We start from the raw sequence: 26,491 nt of genomic DNA on the forward strand, positions 1-26,491 counted from the left end.
TTAGAAATTCACTGAAATTTTAATTACTGAAAATAGTTTTACTCTGTTATAAGAAGTTCAGAAATTTATCGAAAGTCTCTTTGTTATGGTGTCTCTTTCAGACTCGATTTGATTATTTAAAATGGCCGATTGGTACCTTTTTCTTCTTTCTCTGTTTTTTTCCCTGTTCTTTTTTTCACTTCATTTTTTAAAAATTACTGTATTTTTCTATCTCTTCGCGGGTTTGGTAATCTGGATTATTATCTCAATGTTAAGTCTAATACTTTTTAATAGTACTGCTTTTTTTTCCTTTATGTATAATTTTAATTCCAAGTGCATAAGCCTTCTGTTTTCTTTAATATTGTTAATTAAATGGAGCTTATGAAGTTATACCAAAACTGGAAGTCGGGGTTAGGGTTAGTTTCTTTCTGAAGAGCTTGCTGCTGTTCTTTGGTAGCCTTCTTGCTTTGGGTTCTGAGGTGGGGAGGGTTTCCCAGTGCCAACACTAATTCAACAATCTTTAGTTACTCTCTGTTACTCAGGACTTTTTTTCGTCCTGATTTTCTTGTTTTTTTATTTCTGCCCCAGAGCTGTTATTAGAATGTTTGTCCATATTTATGCTTACTACCTTATATGTTTTTTTATATGACAATGGTTAGCCCGTTGAATTTTATAAGCTGGAATGTTAAGGGATCGAATCATCCTGTTAAAAGAATTGAGGAGTTTTCACATCTCAAGCAGCTTAAAACTGACATTGCTTTTTTGCAAGAAATGCCTATTCATAGTTTTGATAACTCTCGCCTTATGTCTAGGTGGGTGGGACAGCACTTCCATTCTGCTTTTCCAGCTAAAGCCAGGGGGTTTCAATTCTTATCAATCAGAATATTCCCTTTGAGCTTTATAACAAAATTTCGGATACAAATGGTCGTTTTATTACTGTCTCTGGGAAATTGTGTAATAATAGGGTAGTCTTGGCTAATCTCTATGCTCTCAACTCAGAAGGTGTGGATTTTTTTGACATTTTTTTTTCTTTATTGCCTGACTTGAGTTTATATTCCCTCATATTGGGTGATGATTTTAATTGCTGGTTAGATCCAATATTGGATCGATCCTCTTCTGCTCCTAGACTCCCTAGTAAATCTATTTTACCTATCCATTCTTTCCTTTCTAATTATGGTATCTCTGATGTGCGGCAGTTTTTCCATCCTACTGAGAGAGATTATTCTTTTTTTTCCACATGTCCATCATACTTTTATTAGAATTGATTATTTCTTAATGGATAATCAGTTGATTCCATCTGTTCCCTCTTGCAACTATCAGAGTATAGTGATTTCAGATCATGCTCCAGTCACCCTGCCCATAAATTTCTCTGGTTCTCCTCAAATTAATAAACATTGGCGTTTTAATCCGACCTTGCTGTTGGATAATGATTTTGTAAAATTTACGAAGGACCAGATAACGTTTTTCCTAAGTACTAACATGTCATCTGAAATCTCATCCCAGGTTGTTTGGGATGCCATGAAAGCATATCTGAGGGGTCAAATAATTTCATGCACTGTGAATCTGAAAAGAAAGACTGGTTTAGAGCGTTCAGATTTGATCGGTCAAATTAATGCAATAGACCAATTATATGCCCAGACTAAAAATCTGAATTGTCTAAGAAGAGAGTAGAACTTCAAACTAAGTTTGACCTCATCTCCACTCAGACGGTTGAACGTCAACTTCTTGAAAGTAAGAGCCGATTTTATATTCACGGGGATAAATCTGGTAAGTTTTTGGTTAACCAATTAAGGCGCTCTAAAGCTGAACAACAAATCACAAAAATTCGAATGGGAAATGGGAACATTACTTCAAATCATTCTGATATCAATGCTACATTCAAGAACTATTATTCTCGACTTTATACTTCTGAATCTTTAAAAGAGAATATCTCGGTTAAACATTTTTTAAATAATTTAAATATTCCTTCGCCCTCCCCTGACTTTAAAGCAAAACTCAATGAACCATTATCATTAGAGGAAATACCATCTGCCATCTCTGCATTACAGTCGGGTAAATCTCCCGGACCTGATGGCTTTTCAGCATTTTCTTCTCTGCTTTCGTCTCAATTATTTTTAGTATTATCTGATTCATTTAAGCATGGTAAATTGCCTGCATCATTCAACGAGACATGTATTATTCTTTTAGCCAAAAAAGGTAAAGATCCGACAGAGTGTTCTTTGTATAGGCTGATTTCTTTATTAAATGTCCATGTTAAAATTTTGGCTAAAGTTTTGGCTCATAGATTAGAAAACATTATACCCTCTGTTATTTCCGAAGACCAAACTGGTTTTATCAAAAATCGTCTTCCCCTTTTTAATATACAGTGCTTATTTAATATTTTATATTCACCTTCAGCTGAGATTCCTGAATGTGCTTTTTCTTTCGATGCGGGGAAAGCGTTCGATCATGTCGAGTTCAATTACCTTTTTGCGATTTTAGAAAAAATTGATTTTGGACAAAGTTTTAGTACATGGATTAAATTGTTATATTCATGTCCTACTGCTTCTGTTTTAACCAATTCTCAGCTATCCCAGTCTTTCAGTCTTAAATGCGGCACTCGTCAATGTTGCCCTTTAAGTCCCTTCCTCGTTGATTTGGTTATAGAGCCACTTGCCATTGCGTTTCGTAGTTGTGCTGACATGATGGGGATTTGGAGGGGAGGTATTGAGCACAAAATTTCCCTTTATGCTGATAACCTTTTACTTTTTATATCAAACCCAACCACCTCCCTACCCTCAATGTTTTCACTTCTTAATAAATTTAGTCAACTTTCTAGTTATAAACTTAATTTACATAAGAGTAAACTCTTTCCATTCAATAGAGAAGCACAAACTTTAGTATTTCAGGACCTCCCTTTTAAAGTAGTTAATAATCAAATCATTTATCTTGGCATTACAGTAACAAGGAACTTCAAGAATCTTTTTTGAGAAAATTTTACCAATCGCCTAAACTCTACCAAACAGAGTTTGACACAGTGGTCACCCTTGTTTATGTCTTTTGTAGGTCGTATTAATGTTATTAAAATGTATATCCTTCCTAATTTTTTGTATTTATTTTAGTCTCTACCAATTTTTATTTCTAAAGCTTTTTTCGATGGGTTAGGTTCTATTATTTTGTCTTATCTATGGCAGGGAAAACGCCCTAGACTTAATAAAGCTCATCTTCAAAAATCTAAAAAGGGAGGTGGTATGGCCTTGCCTAATTTTCATTTATATTATTGGGCAGCCAATATTCATTGTCTTATTTTTTGGTCTTTCTTCCATAATAAGTCTGACTGCCCAAAATGGGTGGCAATGGAGTTGAACTCTACTAAGGATCATTCAATTTCTGCACTTCCTTGTCATTTACCTAGACTTATTGTTAATCCTCTTATTAGACATACTTTAAGAATATGAGCTCAGTTTAGAAAATTTAATGGTCTTCATGGTTTTTCTCTCTCTAGCCCTATTTTACACAATCATCTTTTCCTATCTTCTATGCGGGATTCAACATTTCATGATTGGCATAGAAAGGGTATTAGGCGCTTTGAAGATATTTTCATAGATAATCGTTTTGCAACTTTTCAACAAATATCTGTAAAGTTTAATCTACCAAATACTCATTTCTTTAGATATCTTCAAATTCGACATTTCATTAACCCTTTGATATCAAACTTTCCTGAGATGCGGGGACTTCCGGTAGAGCTCATGGAGTGAAGTCATGTTCTTGACTCGCTCCATTACCTCTGAGTTTTTCTTCTTATGATCAGCTATATTTTAATTAACCATTAAGGCATCGACTTTTACAATATTTTGAAATAAATTGGGCTCTTTGATAATCGGATGCGTTTAAGGTCTGCTATGTCTAAGAATGGAAAAAACAGGAAGGACGGCAAACCTCCGGTTAGACCGAAAGGTACCGATTTTCCTCCGACTGAACCACCGTTGACTTTGAAAGCTATATCGGAGCTAATTCAAAGGGAAATTTCAACCTCTGTTACAGAGCTGATTCGTGCGGAAATTTCAATTAATTTCCAGAAAATTGCAGATTCAATCGATAAGATACAAACATCTATTACGGAACATCAGTCGGCTATATCTGATCTTCAAAAATCCACGCAATAAAGTGAGCTCAAGATGGAGAAAATCGAAGAAACAATTAATGTAATGAAGAAGAAACTTGACTTTCTGACCTTTAAAAACTCTGACTTAGAATCCAGAATGCGAAGGCAGAATCTTCGAATGATTGGGGTGCGTGAAGCTGTTGAATCTGATAACCCTATGAAGTATTTTTCCCAACTTTTAAAAGATGCATTTCCTACTGTATTTCCTGACCAACCACCGTTATTGGATCGTGTTCACAGAGTTCCATCATACTCGTCTAAGTCAGATAAACCTCGACATGTTATATTACGTTCTCATTACTTTCAAGAGAAGGAGAAACTGTTTCGTTTCGTTCGATCTAAAGGTTACATTGATTTTTTGGATCTTAAGTTCCGATTCGTGGAGGATTTCAGTAAACCAATTCGGGATCAACGGGTTCGTTACAGATCTGTGATGTCGGAACTCTACAAGATGGATTTAAAACCAGCGCTGCTTTACCCTGCACGTCTAAGGATTCGTACGTCGGATGGAGCCCTCCGTTTTTTTGAATCTCCATCGGATGCCCAGAGTTATCTGGATCAATTTTCACCTTCAACATCTTAATTGTAATTTTTAACTATCTCCGTTTGATCGGAGGTTGTGAATTTGTCAGTTTTAATTTTTTTTTTGCCTTATATGGGCAGAAAAGTTTATTTTTGATTAATTAATATGGTTGCTAAACTTTCTTTCTATCTGCGTCATTCTTTTCTTTTTCCCAGGGGATTCTGGGTGGTTATTCCCTCACCGTCATTTTACGTATTTCCTTTGAGGCCTTAAATTTTGTAGTTTTTAAATCTACTTCTTTTTGTAGGTTTTCATAACTAGTTTATGTTAATAATCTCATTTCTTTTTTTGTTTACTCATAGGGTCTGGGGTTTGTTGCGGTTTTTTTTATATTTTCTGGCTTTTTCTCTGTTATATTAAGTGTTTGTTTTAATTGATTTACTTTTTTTATTCTTTTACTGTTTTATAATTTGCTGATCTTTTTTATATTTACACCTTTTTTAGGGAGCGTATACCGGAAGTCATGGGGGTAGTTTTAGCGCTTGCTTCTTTCTGGCTGGTCTGTGTTAGATTTAGCCTTGGGCTCATGGGGTGGGGGGGTGGTGGGAGGGGCTTCACGTTTTAGTTTCTTTCTTCTTGGGCTATGTACACTATTGAAGTATTGGTTGCGTTCTCCTTCCTGGTATCTCTTATTTGTTCTGTTCCCTTTCCGGGTTCATGGGTCGAGCCTACCGTCAATCCTCCTTGTTGCGGGTTGACTTTAGGGTTTATGGAGTCTATTATTAATTTTGTCTCCTGGAATACTAATGGTCTTAATCATCCTATTAAAAGGAAAAAAGTTTTTAAAGTGTTCCGGAGACTTAAGGCATAAATTTTATTTTTACAAGAGACCCATGTGCGGAGGGGGGACAGACTACGTTTTTTTAAATTCTGGAAGGGAAAACAGTTTCATTCGAACTCCAACGCTAAGATTCGAGGCGTCTCTATTTTTATAGACTCCTCAGTTACTTCTATACAACATGATATTATTTCTGATCCGAATGGTAGATTTCTACTGGTTAGTGGTCTACTATTTAATAAAAGGGTAGTTTTGGTTAATGTTTATGCTTCCAATATGGACTGTCCGGAATTTTATAAATCATTATTTAATCAGTTCCCGAATTTGCATGAGTTTTCATTGATCTGGGGCGGAGATCTTAATACCTGTTTATCTCCAGCTTTGGACCGTTCGGCTCCTCTACGGACCTTACCTAATAAATCTGCAACTTTGATTAATTCATTCCTCTCTGATTCTGGGTCGACGGATATTTGGCGTTTTTTGCATCCTCAGGAAAAAGATTTTTCTTTTTTTTCACATGTTCACCATTCCTATTCAAGAATTGATTATTTCTTTATTGACTCTCGTCTTATTTCTTCAGTGATTAAATGTGATTATGACTCTATAACCATTTTGGATCATGCTCCAGTTAAGCTTTCTATTAAAATTCAGGCCAATACACAAAATAATAGACAATGGTGTTTTAATTCGCTGTTGCTTCAGGACTCGGACTTTGTTAACTTTATGAATGAACAGATTGATTTTTTTTTTACAATCAACTATACAGAGGATATTTCTGTGAACATTCTTTGGGATACTTTTAAAGCTTATATTCGTGGTCAGATTATCTCGTATTCTGCTACTTTGAGGAAGAAGCTGAAGCAGGAGGAGCTGGTAATTGTGGACAAGATTAAGGAAATTGATAAGAAATATGTTACCGCTCCCTCTGAGGAGTTATATAAACAAAGAACTGAACTTCAAATGGAACACAGTTTATTACTTTCGTCCTCGATTGTAAACCAATTAAAGAAAACAAGAAGTGAATTTTATGTACACAGTGACAAAATTGGCAAACTGCTGGCTAATCAATTGAAGTCTAATTATGCTAAATCTCAAATTAATCAGATTTATAATCAAAATGACCAACTGATACTTGATCCTGCGGGGATTAATCAAACCTTCTGTGATTTTTATTCTTCCTTATATCAATCAGAGTCTCCTCGAGACTCTAAATGTATGAATGATTTTTTAGATAACCTAGATTTCCCTGAGAACGGGTTTTATTAAAGGTCGTTACTCTTTTTATAACATTCACACACTGTTAAATATTGTTTATACCCCCTCACAAAATGTTCCTGAATGTGTTATCTCTTTAGATGCTGAGAAAGCTTTTGATAGAGTAGAATGGCCTTACTTATTTAAGGTGCTTGAAATGTTTAATTTTAGCTCAAAATTTATATCCTGGATCAAACTGTTATATCATTCTCCTGTGGCCTCGGTCCGTACTAACTCTCTAAGCTCACCTTTTTTCCCTCTTTTTCGAGGTACTTGACAAGGTTGTCCTCTTAGTCCTTTATTATTTGATATTGCATTAGAACCTCTTGCAATTGCCATTCGAGAATCTCCAAATATTACTGGGATAACTCGGGGCTTAAAGTCCCATAAAATATCACTCTATGCTGATGACTTACTCTTATATATTTCTAATCCTCAAAAATCCATCCCTGCTGTTTTAGAGTTATTAGCACAATTTAGTCTCTTTTCAGGTTATAAATTAAATCTTAGCAAGAGTGAACTTTTCCCGATTAATAAACAACTTCCCTTATATCATAACTTTCCATTTAAATTGATTAATAATTATTTTTCATATCTTGGGATTAAAATTACTTGTAAATACAAAGATTTATTTAAGATTAACTTTTTACCCTTAATTGACCATATTATTCAACTTTCATCTAAATGGTTTCCTTTATATTTAACTTTGATTGGTCGTATTAATGCAGTTAAGATGTTTTTTTGCCAAAATTTCTATATATATTTCAGGCATTACCAATCTTTGTCCCAAAATCTTTTTTTGATAAAGTTGACTCAAAAGTTTCTTCATTTATTTGGCAAAATAAAAACCCGAGGCTGGGTAAAATACATTTACAGAAAGCTAAGAGAGATGGAGGTTTAGCATTACCTAACTCTAGATTCTATTATTGGGCAATTAATATTCGACATATGAAATTTTGGTTACTTGACCAGGATATACTATCTATTCCTAAATGGGTAGCATTGGAATTACAATCTGTTCACGGCTATACACTTGGCTCTATTTTAGGTTCCTCTCTTCCTTTTGATTTGAAACGCCTCAAACAGGTATCTAACCCGATAGTTAAACATACCTTACGTATTTGGTTTCAATTCAGAAAATGTTTTGATCTTAACCAATTTGGGCTAGCGATTCCTATTTTAGGTAATATATTTTTTCCTCCCTCTTTTATGGATCGTGCTTTTCAAATTTGGAAGACTAAGGGTATTTCACGGTTTTTGGATTTATTTTTAGATGGTTCCCTTATGTCTTTTGAACAATTATCTAATAAATATAATTTATCAAGAATACATTTTTTTAGATATCTACAAGTTAGAAATTTCCTAAGTACTATACTTTCTTCTTTTCCTATGCTTCCTCCTACATACATTTTAGATACTATAATTAACCTTAATCCATGTCAGAAAGGTGCATCGGCTATGATTTATAATATTATTATGAAACTTAGGAAAGCTCCATTTGATAAGATTAGGGTAGATTGGGAACAGGAATTGGGGTCTATCATTTCTGTGGATGACTGGGGGCAGATTTTACAATTAGTCAATACTTCCTCTATTTGTGCTAAACATTCCCTAATTCAATTTAAAGTTGTTCATAGAGCACATATGTCCAAAGATAAATTAGCTCGCTTTTATTCTCATATTAATCCTTTTTGTGATAGATGTCTGGGGCAGATAGCCTCTTTAACTCATATGTTTTGGTCTTGTCCTACTCTGGAAACTTTTTGGAGAGACATTTTTAATATTATCTCCAAGGTATTGAATATAGATATCTCTCTTCACCCTATTACTGCTATCTTTGGACTACCTAAAATTTCCAGTAATCTTTCTCCTTCAGCGCACAGGATGATTGCATTTCTTACTTTAATGGCGAAAAGATGTATCTTACAACATTGGAAAGAGCTTAATGCTCCAACTACCTTTTTTTGGTTTTCTCAGACGATATTATGCTTGAATTTGGAGAAAATTAGAAGCAATCTTTATGATTCCTCACTTAAATTTGAACAGACCTGGAGATCTTTCATTCAATATTTTCATTTAATGTAATTTTTTTTCTCCTCTTTTTTTTGCTCCATATTTATATACCCTTCTTGTTTTTTTTACTGTTTTTAATGGAGGTCGGGATTGAGGACGTGATTTTAAGTTTTTTTAACTCTGCTTGGTTCCAAGTTAGCCCATTGCTTTGCTTTGCTTTTAGTTTAGTTGCACGGTGGGTTTTTTTTGGGGGGGGGGTTTTCTCTATTGATATATATATATATAAAAATTAGTATACTATTATGTTACCTTAGTATGTTATGTTTAAATTACATTGTTTATATCATTTTTTTTGTATTAATATCTCCTGTAATTTTATTATATTCTAACAGTGTATTAGTGCCTTTATGGCTTACCTTTTTGTATACTTATTCAATAAAAAGATTTAAAAAGAAAGAAAAACTTTCCTGAGATGCCTGAGAGAAATGTTCTGGATTTGTTTCTTTGTACCAACCCATTGGGTAAAGGTTTAATATCAGCTATTCGTGATAAGTTAGTGATTTTGAGGCGTGCTCCTTTCGAGAAAATCAGAACTGCCTGGGAACAAGATCTAAATACCTCTTTATCTGATGTGGTTTGGGATTTAATTCTTAAGTCAGTCAACTCAATGTGCTCGACAATGCCTTTTGCAGTTTGTACACAGGGCTCAGATGTCTAAAACTAAATTAACGTGGTTTTATCCTGACATTAATCCTGTTTGCGATAAGTGTAAAGGGGCTGAGGCTTCCCTTATTCATATGTATTGGACCTGTCCTGGTCTTGAGAAATTTTGGAGAGAAGTTTTTTTAACCCCATCTCATATTCTTAACTGTCATTTAGAATCTAACCCTCTGGTTGCTCTTTCTGGCACCTTGGGTGAAGTGAATATGCACTTGAGTACGACTAAATGCCGAACATTATCTTTAGCCTCTCTTTTGGCTAGACGGTTGGTTCTTCTTAGGTGGAAAGATGCTGCCCCACCCACTCATGCTCAATGGTTTAATGATATTATGGCCTGTTTAGACCTCGAAAAGATTAATTATTCACTTCTTAATTCAGACATAAAGTTTCATAAGGTGTAAGCACCTTTTCTTGAATATTTTCATAGTGTTTCTTTAGGGTAAGTTTATCCTTTTTTTTAGTATGCTACAATCCCTTACTTTTAGTTTTTTTTTCTTGAAAGTTATACAGTTTTTTGTTATGAATTATATTATACTTTTGGTAGTCGGCATTATATTTTTTTTTCCAATATATATTTACAGTTCTCTGGGGTTGAATGTTCTGGTTGATTTTTTATATATATGTATGTAAAGTGGTTGGCCTGGGTTTTTTTTTCTTTCTTTCAGTGGGAGGTTGGGGTGGATATCAATTTTACATAACTTTCTTTTGGGTGCTTTTTTTTTTCTTCTTACTATTATGAATTATATATTGGATTTGTTTGCTTTGCACTGTATAAATCTCCATTTTGTTGTTGGGCTCTTTGTAGTTTCTTGTAGAAATGCATAAAAAAAATTAATCATAAAAAAAAAAGAAATTTGGCATGTTCCCATCAACTCTCACCAATTTGTATCAATGCTCCATGGAGAGCATCCTAAATGGATGCATAATGGCTCGGTTTGGCTACTCCTTGGCCTGAGACCACAAGGAACCGTGGAGAGTTACGGACGCAGCTCAGCACATCACAGAAACCAGTCTCCCCTCCATGGTCTCTGTCTATCCTTTCATTGTCTCGGTAAAGCAGCCAAAATAATCAAAGACCCCATCCAACCCAGACATTCTCTTTTCTCCCCTCTCCCACTGGACAGAGACCAAAAGCCTGAAAGCATGTACTGCCTGACTCAAGAACAGCTTCTACCCAGCCATTATACAACTATTGAATGATTGCTTGGTGTGCTACGATGGTCGATGGATCTCACAACCATTATGACCTTGCGCCTAACTGTCTACATGCATTGCTATATCTCTGTAACTGTCAAACTTCATTCTGCACTCTGTTATCGTTTTACCTTGTACCATCTCGATGTACTGTGAAATAGATTGATCTGTATGAACAGTTCACAAGGCAAGTTTTTTTTACTGTGCCCTGGGATGTGACAATCTATATACTACTAAAACTCTCATGCTCTGTCTGTCTGTGGCCTCCAATTAGCGCAAATTGTGCTAATTATAGCTGCACTTTTTTTGGCTAAATCGAATTAAAATGCGCTAACTTACAGAATGCAGGCAAAGTTCAGGGTTATATATTCATATAAAATTGCTCATTCGCAATAATCAACAGGCTCCCTTTCACCTGAGACCCGATTGGCCATCATGAAAATCGGAACGTGACAGCCCGACATATGCACACGGCCAGCCTCAACAGTGACACCTACAGGAGCAAAAGGGCAGGGCAGCTCTATTTCGAGGGGTCACATTCTGCTAATCACCATCAGCATGTGCAGGATTGGGACAGATCTAACTGCCACCCATCAATAAGAGATAATTAAATCTTATTGTAATGACATACTTCAAGACACCCATAAAACCCTTTGCTGCAAAGGACAGCGGTGACTATATTACGTCCATTTAGGACAGCGCCAACCACATCATCAAGAATAATCAGCATCCTCTGGTGTTACAGCTTCATATCATCTATCCAGCATTAGGGTAAAAAAAAATGGTCAGTCTAATTATGCTGCATGGAAAGGGAAGGGGGACATTATGGTCAAGAGATGACACCAAACGTCGTCGGGAAGCAGCAAGGAGAGGGAGAGAACAAGAACCGGATGAGGCCAGGGCCGCACGACTCCAAGATCAAAGAGTCAGGACAAAAAAAGATGAGAGAAGAAGAGGCAGAGGAGAGGCATGCACATCTCTAGGATCAGAGACAAACAACAAACAGCAGAAGAGATGAAGAGACAGGGGATGAAAGGACTGCACGTCTCCAGAATGACAAAAACAGGCACAGAAGGAGGAGAGAGGGAGAGACAAAGGAGCTGAGAAATGCACGTCTCCAGGATCAGAGACAAAGAACAAACAGCAGAAGAGATGAAGAGACGGGGGATGAAAGGACTGCACGTCTCCAGAATGACAAGGAGAGGCACAAGGATGGCAGATAAACCAGAAATGATGCCATCAAATGTGTCCTTCGTTAAACGAGGAGGAACTATATTTGCTTTGCTATGTGTCGTTCTTCATAATAAACTGAGGTTTTCTACTTCAGTTTCCAAAGCAAAGCGATACCAATAGCATTCAGGAACATTTAATGTTCATTCTGGTCACATCAGACTGCACTACCCTTCTCTCAAAGGGTGCCCCAATGGGTCACCCCGTTGTCTCGTAATAAACCAATTTCAAATTTCATTTGCAGCTTGTGTTCTTTGAACTGAATGATATTTTACCTTAGCTCCACACTGTGCCAATTGTGCAATGATTTTTTGTCGTTTTGCGTTTGCCTTGGGCTTCACTAGAATGTCCTCAACATCTGAAGTTCAAAGAAAGTTAAAGTTTAGAAAATATCGATATAAATATACTTGAAAGTTTCTGACATAAAACCATTCAAGAGAAAATTTTCCAATACTGAAACAAACTTTATTATCAAAAGACATATTTTCCACTTAAAATTCTTCACAAAGAGGAATCTATTGTAAACAACCAGGAATCTGCATGCTGTAACTTACTGCATCTTCAGGAAGCCATAAAGCTCAAGAGAAACAATGATATTCTTCAGAAGTGCACTGGAAACATGCACAATGCAACAAATTAAAAAGAAATTTCAATTTAATAAATTAAACTCAGTTTTTAACTTTACACACTTTTACTTATAAAGTTTCATCTGCAGCAAAATTTGGAAAGAAGAAACCAAGGATTTATTACACTTACATTTTCAGAAGGCATTTAAAGACATAGAACATAGAATAGTACAGCACAGTACAGGCCCTTCAGCCCACAATGTTGTGCCGACCCTCAAACCCTGCCTCCCATATAAGCCCCCACCTTAAATTCCTCCATATACCTGTCTAGTAGTCTCTTAAACTTCACTAGTGTATCTGCCTCCACCACTGACTCAGGCAGTGCATTCCACGCACCAACCGCTCTCTGAGTAAAAAACCTTCCTCTAATATCCCCCTTAAACTTCCCACCCCTTAACTTAAAGCCATGTCTTGTATTGAGCAGTCGTGCCCTGGGGAAGAGGCGCTGGCTATCCACTCTATCTATTCCTCTTATTATCTTGTACACCTCTATCATGTCTCCTCTCATCCTCCTTCTCTCCAAAGAGTAAAGGCCTAGCTCCCTTAATCTCTGATCATAATGCATACTTTCTAATCAGGCAGCATCCTGGTTTAATCCTGTATGGCTTTAATAAGATATTGCATTAATGTTTATAATGGAAAATAACAACTCAACATGCGGGAAGTAATATACTGGTTTGGTTAAAGGACTGGCTGGCTAACAGGAAGCAGAGAGCAGTTATATGGAGGCACAAGCGACAGCAAATTCAGGAATCTGGAGCAACAAACAATCTGCTGGAAGAACAGAGTGCGGTTGAACAGCATCCGCGGGAGGAGAAGGAATTGTTGATGTTTCAGGTTGAACCACTGAATCAGAGTGCTGATAGATCGATCTTTTTCTTGTTACTTACATGTGTCAAATGATATGCCACAGGGATCTGTACTGGAGCATCAGTATTATACCATGTATATAAATAACTTAAATAAAGATACCAAAAGGTATCATTGCTAAATTTTCTGATAACACAAAGATAGGTAAGAAAGTAAGTTGTATGAAAAGCACTAGAGGAGATGGTAAAAATTATGTAAGTGGGGCAAATAAGTGGCAAAGATTAGGAAAGAATATAACTGGAGTACTGTGATTGTCTCATTTAAGAATGTACTTAACTTACACAGGTTGAAACACTTTGGAGAAGGTTTACTCGATTAATACCTGGAATGGATACCTTGCATCATGAAGTAAGGTTGGACAAGCTAGTCTTCTATCTGCTAGAGTTCGGACGACTAAGAGGAACTTTGACTGAAAGTCTTCACAGAGGGGAGGAGGCTATAGAGAAAACATTGAGGAGGAGGTAGAAGTAGGGGCCACTGATTAAGAGATGAGGTGAAGTTACTTCCAGCAAAGAGTAAGTCATCTTTGGAACCTTCTTCCCCAAATTGTGGTGGATGTAGTACTCGAACAGCTTTAAGACCAACGCATTTCATAAACAAGTCAATGAAAGATCACCATACGTAGGTGGGAGGGTACAGCTGACATTACAATTAGATATCCATGATCGTATTAATTGTCCGAACTGGCCAAAGGGCCTAGCAGCCTTCTCTTGTTCCTAATCTGTACACTTATAAACTTAAAAGAACTCAAGAAGTGTTCAAAATCTTATCATAAAGTTTCCAATTATTTGCCAGTGAGATTCTTGACCTTTAAGAGGATTGGGGTTGCAAAGTTAGTTAAGAAAGTACGTCATACGAAAAGCACAAGAAGAGATGGTAAAAATTATGTAATTGGCTTCAGTAAGTGGCAAAGATTAGGAGAGAATATAACTGGAGTACCACAGTTGTCTTATTTAAGAATGTACGCAACTTACACGTGTGTTTATCTTGTTGACTTTTCCATTCCTTGCCAGTTACCTAATCTACAATTACCATGAGTTTTGGTCCTCTTGATTAACTTTATGACCGGGATATTGTGAAATGCTCCAAGAAACTAAGGTGAATACTTCTGAACAGCTAATCAAACATTCATGTATACACTACATATATTTTAATAACCTTATTAATTGCTCTACTTCCTTCTTCTGAAGTTGCACCAATCTGACCAAATGCCAATTATTTCTTTGTGCGACGGCAGAGGTAAGATGGCGCCAAATGGCTGCCTCTTTGAGCTCATCTGCGGAAACAGCTTAAATTATTTTCCTTAATGTCTCTTTTTCAAGGTGGCTGGGGTTCTGCGGAGGCCCCTGACCCACAATGTCACTCAAACTGTGGTTTTTCATGGCAGACGAGTTCCTGTTTCTGGAGTCATTTTCCAACATTCTCGAGGCGTGGCATGGAGGATGGCACCTCCGGGGTGTGCGGCCCTGCGGACAACCACAGTGATTCCAGCCCAACGTTGCTGACTGAGGCATTGTGGGAGAAGGAACGTCAGGATTTCACAGCAGTGGGTACGTTATCGGATGTGTCTGTGGTTGAGCAATCGTCTCTCTCACACACACACACACACACACACTCACCCAATGTGGAGAGAGTTTGCTGCCAATTCTCAAGTCGGAGAATCATGGAATAAAAAGCGATGCGGCAAACTGTAACATTGTGGCAGTGACTGCCGGTCTCCCCTTTTGCTGTGGCATGTCAAACTGTCGGGTGAACCACAGATCACGGTCTCTCTTTGGGTGCTTTGCTATTGCCTGGTGGTTGGTGGGCGTGATGCTTTTTGCTGAAATGGGTGGGGGGGGCGGGGAAGGAGGAAGGTTGATGCTTTGCTGCTGCTTGCACAGGGAAGGGCCCTTGGGGTTCTAATGTTTTTTCTGACGTTCATTCTTTTGGGGTTCTTCCGTTTCTTGTGGATGCCTGTGAAGACTAAATGTTTCAGGTTGTATGCTGTATACATTCTCTGATAATAAACAGAACCATTTGAACCTCTAATGGGAGGTCAGTGTACATTCAAAAGGATCCAGCTATCGTATTGCATTTTCTAAGAGGGTTCATCCCTTAAGCATATATGGAGTTCTGAAATAACAGTCTTTTCAGACATAGGAATTAGAAAGTAGGAAAACAGAGCAAGAATTGTACGGCAAATTATCTTTTACCTAAAGTAAATCCCCGGTATAGCTGCAGGTAAGCAGTGAAGAGCCGTGCCAAACAGGTCAATAGCTTTCCACTAGTCTCTCCACCATACAGCTCCTGACAGCAGTGGACCAAACCGTAGGGTGAACTGCCATAGTGAGCTTTGTCCAAAACACCACACAGCAGCTCTCCTCTCAAAATAACAACCTGCCATTAAAAAGAAAAGCTGCATCAATACTTCACATCCAAACAATTCAGTAAACATCACAATTAAATTATATTCTGCTATGTTAGTTACAGCTGTGTGAAAATGTGGTAATTTGATAATAAAAAAAATCAAGGAAGAATGAACTTGAGTTAACATGTCACTTCAGCATATATTTGTGAAATGTCCCAAGGTGTTTCACATTAAATTATATTAGATTAATTTATTAGTCACATGGATATTGAAACAGACAGTGAAGCGCATCATGTCATTTGCATTAACAACCAACAACACATGAGGATGCGCTGGGGATAGGTTGCAGGTGACGTTACACATTTGGCACCAACACAGCGTGTCACAGTGTTCCGCAGAACAACTTGCAGCCAACATACAACAAGCAACAACAGCTACACAGACCCATTTCCCACCTCCCCCCCCCACACACACACACATTGAGGGGTCTCCAACCCCAAGACAGACTGCTTCTAGCCCTCTGACTTCCAAACCGTGGCCCTGTATTCGCAGCCACCAAGCTTCCAACCTCCAGAATCCCTGACCTAGAGAGGAGGCAAAAGCTGTGGAGCATGTAATTGGCTAATCACTGACGGGGCTCTTCAAGGAAGGAGTGTCGACACAATCCCTTCTCTGAGGAAGTTTCATTGTATCTACCACACTAAGCAGACTGGATTTTGGCTATTGTCCAGTAACTCAAAGTCAGGGCACTTGTCAGTTGCAGGAAATGAATTAAACGAGTCTGATATAAGATGGCAGCCAGTGCCTGGTAAGAATATTCACAACAACAGAAATCCGATGATAGATTGTCTCATCAATCATAGACTTGAAATGCGCTGAAATGTAAAGAGCCATGAATTACACTCAAGTGCATTTAGTGCCCTCCTAGCGAAAAACAGTTACACTAACCATGCCAGCTCTGAACAACCAATGTCAATGGGGCAATGATAAAGCAAAAAACTCAAACGGAAGGAAAATTTGCCTTGTAGACATCACAAGCTGCATTGCAACACTTCAATAGGTCAGTGTGCTTTCCATCAACTTCCTTTTCACAGAGTTAACGGTTCAAAACCTGCCCATTACAATTCCGCTGTATCAGTTAGCATATTTAATTGGAATAACTCCTGATACTTGGAGAATGTGATGACTGAGGCATATTGACAGATTAGAAGTGTGAAGCTCTCAGTTAACTCTGAGCTGGGACTGGTGACGGAGCCTTACCTTGTTGGTAATCTCCAGGATCAAAATAGAGAGTGGGGAAAAGTAGAAGCAAAAGGCCTCTTGGATCCTGAATCAGATCAGTCCTAGTGCAGGATACCAGACCCCTTGATTTAATAGGGTTTGTAGGGCAAAGACTTAGGGGGCAGAGGGGAAAATATTCCATTTAAATTGCTTATGCTTTAGCATGTACATGGACAATGAAGAAATTGAAAACAAAATTTAAAAGTTATTTTCTTGAATTAAGGTACTTTATATTACATTTCTGAATGTCAGAAATATTCAATAACAATAATAACTTCTGGCTGTTTACTTGCCAAAGTCGGGGACAGGCTTTGCCGACCCTGACAAGGTGCATTAGGAAAAGGCCTTGATGTTGGCACTGGAACCCTGGATGCTGACAGGCAGCAACACTGGTTCCCTGTATCAGGGGAAGGCAAGTGCCAATATGGAGCATCCTGGGCACCATTTTGGGGAGTCCCAATCTACTATACCAGCTAAGACCCCTCCACCAACATGTTTTTCTGTAATTATCACACCACAATAAGTAGCTAATATATATATTCAAGATAAAATACTAATCAGTTCTGTGGTTTGAAAAGATTGCTGAAACCCACTCATCCAGCCTGCCTCATCCAAATAAAACTCAAAGTACCTTGACAGTCAACACAGAATTGTACACCACGGGAACAGGCCTCAGAGCCCACAATATCCGTGCAAAACATGATGCCAAATTAAACTAAATTTACATATACATTATCCATATCCCTTCATATTCATGTGGCTCTCTTAACGAACCCTATCATGACTGCAGCCACATCTACCACCACCCCTGGCAATGCATTCCACATACCTTGCACTCTCTGTAAAAACTAACTCTTACACTTTCCCCCTCTCATCTTTAAATTATCCCCTGTAGTATTCAATATTTCTACCCTGTGACAGATTTTGACTACCCTATTTATGCCTCTCATTATTTTTAAACTTCTGTCTGGTCTCCCCTCAGAGAAGAAGAGAGAAGATTTGCTTTATTTGTCACATGTACATTGAAACATACAGTGAAATTTGTGTCATTTGTGTCAAATGTGCTGGGCAGCCTGCAGGTGTTGCCACGCTTCCGGCGATAACTTTGCATGCCCACAACTCACTAACCCTAACCGTACACCTTTAGAAGGCAGGAGGAAACCCACGCGGTCATGGGAAGAACATACAAACTCCCTGCAGACAGGGCTGGAACTTGAACTGCGATCTTACAGCGAGTACTTTAAAGTGATGTGCTAACTGCTGTGCCACCGTGCTGCTCCTACAGACAGTGGCGGGAATCAAACCTGGCACTATAAAGCACTGCGCTCACCATCCTGCTACTGTTTGACATCCCCCAAGCCATAGAAGCTGTACTAAATGTGGGTAAATTTTTAAATCGATTCAATGTTTATAAGATCCCGTTGAAACAAACCTTGGATTCTGACATCCATTCTGAGTCAAAGTCGATCACCATGCGCCGAGCTTCCTTTACCCAAGCCTTCCCACCGATTTTAGATTTTCCGATCAAGTTCAGTGGTGCATGATCCTTGGGGATTACATTGATCAGCAACGTAGAAACAACCTGTACAGACAGCAGTATATTTACGTACAGACTGAAGGAAATGGAAATAAGCCAGCAACAGTTTAAATACTGTTTCATGGATAATTACACATCACGTTATCTTCACAGCAAATAGTATGATCAGGGGCCCTCACCTCCATTATGCTATTTCAGTTGGAGTTGGAATGTACAAATTTCTTCTGCCCTCATTCCAATTTCATATTCATTTTCTTAATGCAACTATTACAGATCAAATCATAAAAAACAGCAGGCACCATTCCTTTATTTTTACCAAGCAATTATTGCTCACATTCATCTGAACATTCAAAGAGGGAGACTATTGACTGGAGATGGTTTCACAATGGAGCCCACACCTGGCCTTGTTTAATCCCTGCATATGTGCACTGTTCAATCTGGGCCACAAAAGACCTTTCAACATCAAAGAACTCTAACTGTGCTCAAATTCCCTGAGGGAAGGGAGGCAGAGGTCGGATCTGTCTCCTGGCATCAACTGGAAACCAGCTAATTCAACATGAAGGAGCTGGCAACCCGAGAAGCTCATTGGAATCACATTCAACAGTCCAGTCGCCGAGTGACAAGACTTAACCAGAATTTTTTCTGCAATTGCCCCATCAACCTTATAAAGTTATAGAGTAGCACAGTAACAGGCCCTTTGTCCCATCACATCCAGGCCAATCTTTTTGCCTATCGCCATCAATCTCACTTATCTGCAGCACATCTTTATCCTTCTATACCTTGCTTTCTCAGGTGTCTAAATGCATCTAGATAGTAACATGTACAAAACACTAAAGCAATTTAGCAGGTCAGGCGTTACCTATGAAAAGAAATAAACAGTCAGCATTTCGGGCCAAGACCCATCATCAGGTCTGGAAATGTTACATCCCTTGTTAGTAACCCCTCCTTCTTACCTTCCTCCCATTGATCATTCTCTTCTCTTATCAGGTTCCCTCTTCTCTAGCCCTTTGCCTTTTCCACCTATCACCTCCCAGCTTCTCACTTCATTCCCCCCAACTTTTCCATCCATCTGGCTTCACCCATCACCTTCTAGCTTTCCCTCCTCCCACCTTCTTATTCTGTCTTTTCCCACTTACTTTCCAGTCCTGATGATGAGTCTCGGCCAAAAACATCGACTGTTAATTGTATAATGTATCTGCAATATTCTTCTGAGAGTGCAGATATATTCTGCAGCTGCCTGACCTGCTGAGTTCCTCCAGCAATTTGTGTATGCGTCACTCTAAATTTCCAGCATCTGCAGAATCCCTTGTGCCCAGAAGATAGTAATTGTATGATTCCACAACCTCCTCCAGCCCCACTTTCAACCATTTTCGGTGTAAGAACAAAGCTTCCTCCTCAGGTCCACTTTAAAACTGTTTCTTCTCACGTTAAACCTAAGCCTGTAATACCCAATTGTGGGAAAATTTTCTTACTTTCCACCATTTGTATTCATCTTTTACGTTTAAATAAACAAAGTGGTAAGGCAACTTTCAGCCCCTGCCATCAGTGTTTCCTGACTGGCAGGTTTTCTCCAGTTCCCCCTCACCGATCTTTTACTATGGGGAACTGACAGTTCTCGTCTCTGACGTCCACCTCTTTTTAACCTAAAGCTGCAATCAAAGTGCTGATCTTCTGTGGGAGGCTCTGCACAAAGAACCATGACAAATCCACACTTCAACATTTTCTTTTGTTGTTGAAGCAGAAGTATAAAATGCTGCCAAGTCTTTCCAAGCTGCGCAGAAACGCAATAGCCATCGGGAGGCATCAAGTCCAGGCTCACAGCAAGAGCACTTCCTTTATTGCAGGAGCCAATCAGAATCTGTCCACTGTATTTAGCTTAAACCTCTACACGTGAATATAAACACTGCTAATCAGTAATGGAACCCAAGGGATTCTCCCAATTTTGTCTGGGGCCAACGAAAATAGCACGAGGCAAAAAAAAACACTTGGGGTGAATCCGAATAAAAGCAGACAAGAAAATACAATCTGTCCAAATATGTAAACAGGCTCTGGGTTCTGCCTAACTCCCTGTTCTCCCCGTTACTTTTTTTCTCTACAAGTTTGCCACTCAGTGCCCGAACTAACAAACATTTTTTTTCCCGAAGAAGTGGCTGGGATGAAGTATTGGAATGAAACAAAATGGAAGAAGTTGTTACAACTAGAGTGTTTAGGGAGAGAACACATAGAATTTAGCTACTGATAACCCACAATCCGACTGAATGGCAGACCAGACTGAGATGTCAAAGGCTTGCCCTTACTACTATGCAAAGGGTGCCAGCAAATTAACGTGGTGCTTTTGGAAAACTACCCAAACTGTCACATGTTTCCGCTCAGTAACTTTTGTCAGCCAGCAACGGAGTATGAAGGTCACTGATATCCTCCAGTTAAACCAAATAAATTTTTCCTTTTACTCCCCTAAACAATTATGATAATAATAAAACAGGTAAACTAAAGAAGTCCTTCAATTGTCCTAACTTGCGACCGTGAATGAGCTCAGCAAGTATTAGATACGCATAATATATTTTATGAAACTAATTAATCTTTTACTAGTTTCTGTTTTGCCTGTGTGATGTCTAATGAGATCACCTGCTTTCCAGTCCAGAGTGGGCAAGGTTTGATCACCGCTGGTTGAAGGATTTTCACACGCCCTCGTTTATCTGTGAGACCCCGGTAGACAAGTTCCATGTACTGTTCCCGGGTGAAGAATCGGCCACGGATGGTCATGCTGGTACCGGAGACCATGTGATCCTGAATCAAACCCGCCAAAGGCTTACCATCCTGGTGGAAAGTAATCAAAGAGCATTTCATACAGTATTGCACAGTACAGCCCTTCAGGCTCTGAAGTTGTGCCGACCTTTTAACCTACTCCATCCTTCTGCAGAGCCCTCCAATTTTATTTCCATGTGCCTATTTAAAAGTCTTAAATTACTCGAATGTTTTTGCCTCTAGTACTACCCCGACAACATGTTCCACAAACCCACCGCTCTCCGTAAAAAACCTAGCTTCAACATCCTCCACTATACTCTCCTCCAATCAGCTTAAAATTTCCACCCTGGGGGAGAAAAAAAAATAATGTGTGTCCATTCTTTGACTGTTATCATCCTATATAGCTCCATCAAGTCACCTTTATATTTCATAATTGCTGAGATCATCTCAGGGAGGTCAAAACACAGAAGAACAAAATCCTCTTAATCCATAGCAGAGTGTAAGCAAAGTACTCTGACTAAAATCAATACCTCAAGGTCATCAGGGTGAACATTAATGCTTCACTGGAAATAAGATATCCCAATATTGCAGTACAGGGTTTCAGCAGCAGCAAGAACAGTTAACAGAATGAAATGCCCTACAGAAGCTGGTGGCAATAAGAGTGCTGGAACCTGAACAAAGGGATGAAGTACGGTTCACAAGAGAATAATACATTGAGTTTTGAAGGTAGGAATGAAAGGAAAAGAGGGGTTTAGAGAAGTGATCCTAAATCCAGAGCGATGGTTTGTGAAGGGACAGCCAGCAAAGATGAGTGGATGGCTTGCATCGTGCACCTATCGAATATTGAAAGGTCGAGATGGAGTGAATGCGGAGAGCATGTTTCCTATAGAGAAGCAGTTTAGGACCAGAGGGCACAGCCTCAGAATATGAGAACATCCCTTTAGAACAGAGATGAGGAAGAATTTCTGTAACCAGAGGGTGGTGAATCTGTGGAACTCAGTGCCACAGATAGCTGTGAAGGCCAAGTCACTGGCTAAATTTAAAGCAGAAATTGATCGGTTCTTGATTAGTAACAGAATCAAAAGTCACAGAGGGAAGTCAGAACGAAAACCAACTTCCCCCGGGATCAATAAAGTATGACTATGACTATGACAGAAGGGGTTGAGATGGATAATAAATCAGCCATAATGGAATGGCAGAGAAGAGTCAATGGGCAAAATGGCTTAATTCTGCTCCTGTCTCATGGTAACTCGGACACAAGGATGTGCTGGCTTGAGTCGGGGGGATACAATAGAAATAGATCAGAGGGGGCATACTGAAAGATTTTTAAGAGGATGAGGTATTTTGAAGTCAATAAGAACAGGGATGATAGGGTGCAGAACTTAATGCAGTGTACACACAGAATCAGCTGGAGCCCAGTGCACTGACAAATAAGAACATTTTCGCCCCAAAAGAATTAGTACATGATAAAGCATGTGTCAAATTGCATCTACTCACAAAAATAAAATCCCCAAAACATTGTCTTTCTGGGGTAATTTGGTCAGTGATGAGGAAATTAAAACTGATAAGGAGTCTGAAAATTGGGGCAGGACGGTAGCGCGGCAGTCGGCATAACACGCTTACCACACCAGCAACCAGCGTTCAATTCCACTGCTGTCTACAAGGAGTTTGAATGTTCTCCCCGTGACCGTGTGGGTTTCTTCCCACATTCCAAAGACAGATGGGTTAGTAGGTTAATTGGTCACATTGGTGTAATTGGGTGGCGCAGACTTGTTGAGCCGAAAGAGCCTGTTACCTCAAAATAGTGGTATCTCAAAATAATTTTTAAAGATTACAAGTCAATGCATTATCACCTCAAAAAAGACAGGAAGAAAAATGAGAGGGGAAAAAAAAATACTGTGAAATGTGTCATCAATTGACAGTGGGATTGGGTTCAAATACATCATCTCCCATTTCCTCCTTCCCTCCACAACCCTACCTTACATCAGTAAAGTCTAAGAATGGACAATCAGGCCATATCAGATGAGTTAGTGCCTCATAGACAAGATACACACAAAAAAATGCAGAGATCAAAAATTGTATGGCCCCCCTTTTCCAAAACAGTAACATTTACCGTAAGTCTAAAGGGAATCAGAAGATAATTTCTTTAACTTACTGGCTAACAATCAAGTACTTGCCTTGGGAACCAAATATTGTTGGTCAGTGCTGGCAAGCAAATAAGCCTCAGCTCGTCCCAATTCGTTCTGCGGAAAGTGGGCATTCATCTCGTCACCGTCAAAGTCAGCATTGTAGGCTTTGCAGTTCGCGTAGTGAAGCCGCAGGACCTTCTCTCCAGGCAGGATCCGTGCCCGATGGGCCTGAATGGAAGGCCTGTGCAAGGTGGGCTGGCGGTTCAGCAGCAGGACATCGCCATTCTTAATGTGCCGGCACACCTTTCAAAAAATAGTACAGTATTAATTCAATGCTATGTTACTCAACACACAAGAACAATAGAACCTCTTTGGTCTTTCATGACTTCATTCCTAAAGGAACCACCAATGTTCCTGGCATCACCATTCCACACACTCTACTCAGAAGGTGAATATGCCACCCCATTTTGAGCAGGCCACAAATGCTGCAATTATCCAGATGTTTTTTCAGATTCCAAAAGATGCCCTAGTATTCAACTGCTATGTAATAACCAGAAGAGAAGGCAGGACACAAAGATGGTTTCTGAGATGGTTTGAGGTATTCTAAATCATCTGAGTCTCATGGGTCATACAGAAAATACAGCAGGAAACTGGTCCTTCAGCCCAACTCATCCCTGCCATCCAGTTAGACCCATTTGCCTGCATTTGGCCCATAGCTCCTCAATTACTCCTATCCACGTAGATATTTAAATATCTTTTGAATGTTTGTACTGCACTTACATCTACTATTTCCTCCAGCAAATCACTCCATACATCTCTCATAATTCGTAACTGTAGTAAGTTGATGCTGCTCGCTGCTACCATGCTTGAAACATCACACTCTATATGAAACAAAGACCTGTGCCTTTTACATCCTCCTCTGAGCTTCTGTAAACCAACCCCAGCCAATGGTTTTGCACCAGCAGCCAAAGGAGACATTCTGCAGATAGTTTATGAAACTACTAGATACTCTTATTCTGTTATACTTCTCCCTACCTATGAACAATTGCAACCTGTAATTTCCAAATCTGAGGATGTATTTTTCAGCAAACTAAACAATCTGATGCTTTTGCAATCTCCTGGGGGATTTGGCGAGTTCGAAAGTGGACTTTGCAGGGGGCTCATCAATTCCTAGTGGCAGAACACAAACCTGGGGTCGGCTCCATTACTCCACCCCACTTAAAGTGGTGAAAGATTTAAAATCGACGAGATCAAGAGCGAAAGATGAACAGGTGTGTCTGTCTGTCTCTCTCTCTCTCTCTCTCTCCCTCCCTCCCCTGCCAGCAGAGGGCACAGGAGTCTTGGGTCCCAGGTTCAATCGCCTTGGTGCCTTGTGGCTGACGTTTCATCTTTAATGTCCTCAGCACTGAACGCAGAGGTGGACTCGTTTTTGGGGACTCCGAAGTTCAACATGCTTTTGTTTACTCTTTTTGACTATTTGCACGATTTGATCGAGGCGCTTCGGCACGGAACTGACTCTGGCTGTGGCCTGCAGCTACTTCCCGGGGACCCTGCAGTCTGATGATGTTTAACGTTGTGTGTGTTATTTGCTCTTTTTTTGTTCTCTATGTGATTTGTTCTTTTTTGCACTTTAGGTGTTTGTTGTGTGGGGTTTTTCGTTAGAGTTTACGTACTTTGAATATAAATGTGCTTTCAACTTTGAACACTGTGGGTCACCATTGTAACCTGAGAAATGTCGCATTCTCTTCACAAGATCTTGCGAAATAAAGTATGGTAGCAAGCAGAAATCTGTGTTTTTTTTAAGTAGTGTTAATTAAGGAGTACATACCACTTTTCAAAGATGCTTTCCAGTACCACTGAATCTGGAAGTTTGGAAGATGCTTTCCAATACCATAGAGCTGGTTGCAACCACCATAAATGGAAGCCAGATAGTCAGTTTAATATCTCTGACAGTTCTACACAGGAGCAACAGGACTGAAAAATCCTTGGAATCAGGTTTAGACCTTAATATTGGCACCACTGGCATGCTCAGCATTGTAAAGAAAGTAGTGAAACACTACAGAAATATTTTTTGACACAATCTACGGGCTTTCTGGGCCTTCAATAAATCAACAAGGGTATGGTAGTGTAGTGAGTAGCATAACGCTTTACAGTGTTAACGATTAGGATTCAATTCCCGCTGCTGTCTGTAAGTAGTTTGTGAATTCTCCAGGAGGCCACGTGGATTTCCTCCAGGTGCTCTAGTTTCCTCCTGCATTCCAAAGGTTAGGGTTAGCAAGTTGTGGACATGCTACTTTGGCACCGGAAGCATGGTGACATTTGCGGGCTGCCCCCACCACACCCTCAGACTCTGTTGGTCGTTGATGCAAACAAATGCATTTCACTGTACGTTTCGATGTACATGTGACAAATAAAGCAAATCTTTCTGACCTTTACAATGTCGACATCTTGTGCACTATTACTTTATGCCACAGGAACAAAGTCAAATATTATTCCAGCTACAAACAATCTGCAGGAAGAATGCAGCAGGTTGAGCAGCATGTGAGAGGAAAGGAATTGTCGACATTTTGGATCTGATACAGAGTTTTGACAATTCTTTTCCTCCCACAGATGCTGCTTGATCCACTGAGCTCCTCCACCAGATTGTTGCTCCAGAGTCCAGCATCTGCAGTCTCCTACTTCTCTCCTATTCCAGTTAAACTGCTTTCATTCCCAATACCCTCCGCTTACAATTTTCATCCCCAGATTCTGCTCGCCAGTACTGGGTGTCAGTAGTTGTTTGGCAATGGCCTCTCTCTGGCTCGCGTTGTTTGCATTCAGAATGGTGCGGGTTCCGTCTTCATTGATGATCATGGAAGCCCCAGGGTGTACATTTGGCCCATTTATCACCGCTTGCCTCAGCTCCTGCACGTTCCAGGGTGTCACTGGCTGAGGGTAAGTCAGCTTTGTAGCAAAGACCTACAAAAACAAAAGGACAGAGAAAGTAATATGGACACAGATCACTGTCAATGTTGACGAAGGGCACACCCATTTTGGGAAATCCCGTGTCATTTTTGCA

The 26,491-nt window shown here is 39.3% G+C and overlaps 1 protein-coding gene across 1 annotated transcript in view; it reads right to left on the reverse strand.

Moving 5' to 3' along the window:
* The window catches only part of polr1a (RNA polymerase I subunit A), a 185,396-nt gene that overhangs the window by 119,450 nt on the left and 39,455 nt on the right, over positions 1–26,491 (reverse strand). The window contains exons 12-17 of the mRNA XM_063047054.1: positions 26,164–26,391; positions 23,482–23,736; positions 21,185–21,376; positions 18,455–18,604; positions 15,587–15,770; positions 12,171–12,253 (exon numbers count right to left, since the gene is read on the reverse strand). Coding sequence (XP_062903124.1) covers positions 12,171–12,253; positions 15,587–15,770; positions 18,455–18,604; positions 21,185–21,376; positions 23,482–23,736; positions 26,164–26,391 — 1,092 coding nt within the window. The remainder of the gene's footprint in view (positions 1–12,170; positions 12,254–15,586; positions 15,771–18,454; positions 18,605–21,184; positions 21,377–23,481; positions 23,737–26,163; positions 26,392–26,491) is intronic.

The sequence above is a fragment of the Mobula hypostoma genome, chromosome 4, assembly GCF_963921235.1.
Source record: "Mobula hypostoma chromosome 4, sMobHyp1.1, whole genome shotgun sequence".
In the NCBI taxonomy this organism is placed as follows: Eukaryota; Metazoa; Chordata; class Chondrichthyes; order Myliobatiformes; family Myliobatidae; genus Mobula; species Mobula hypostoma.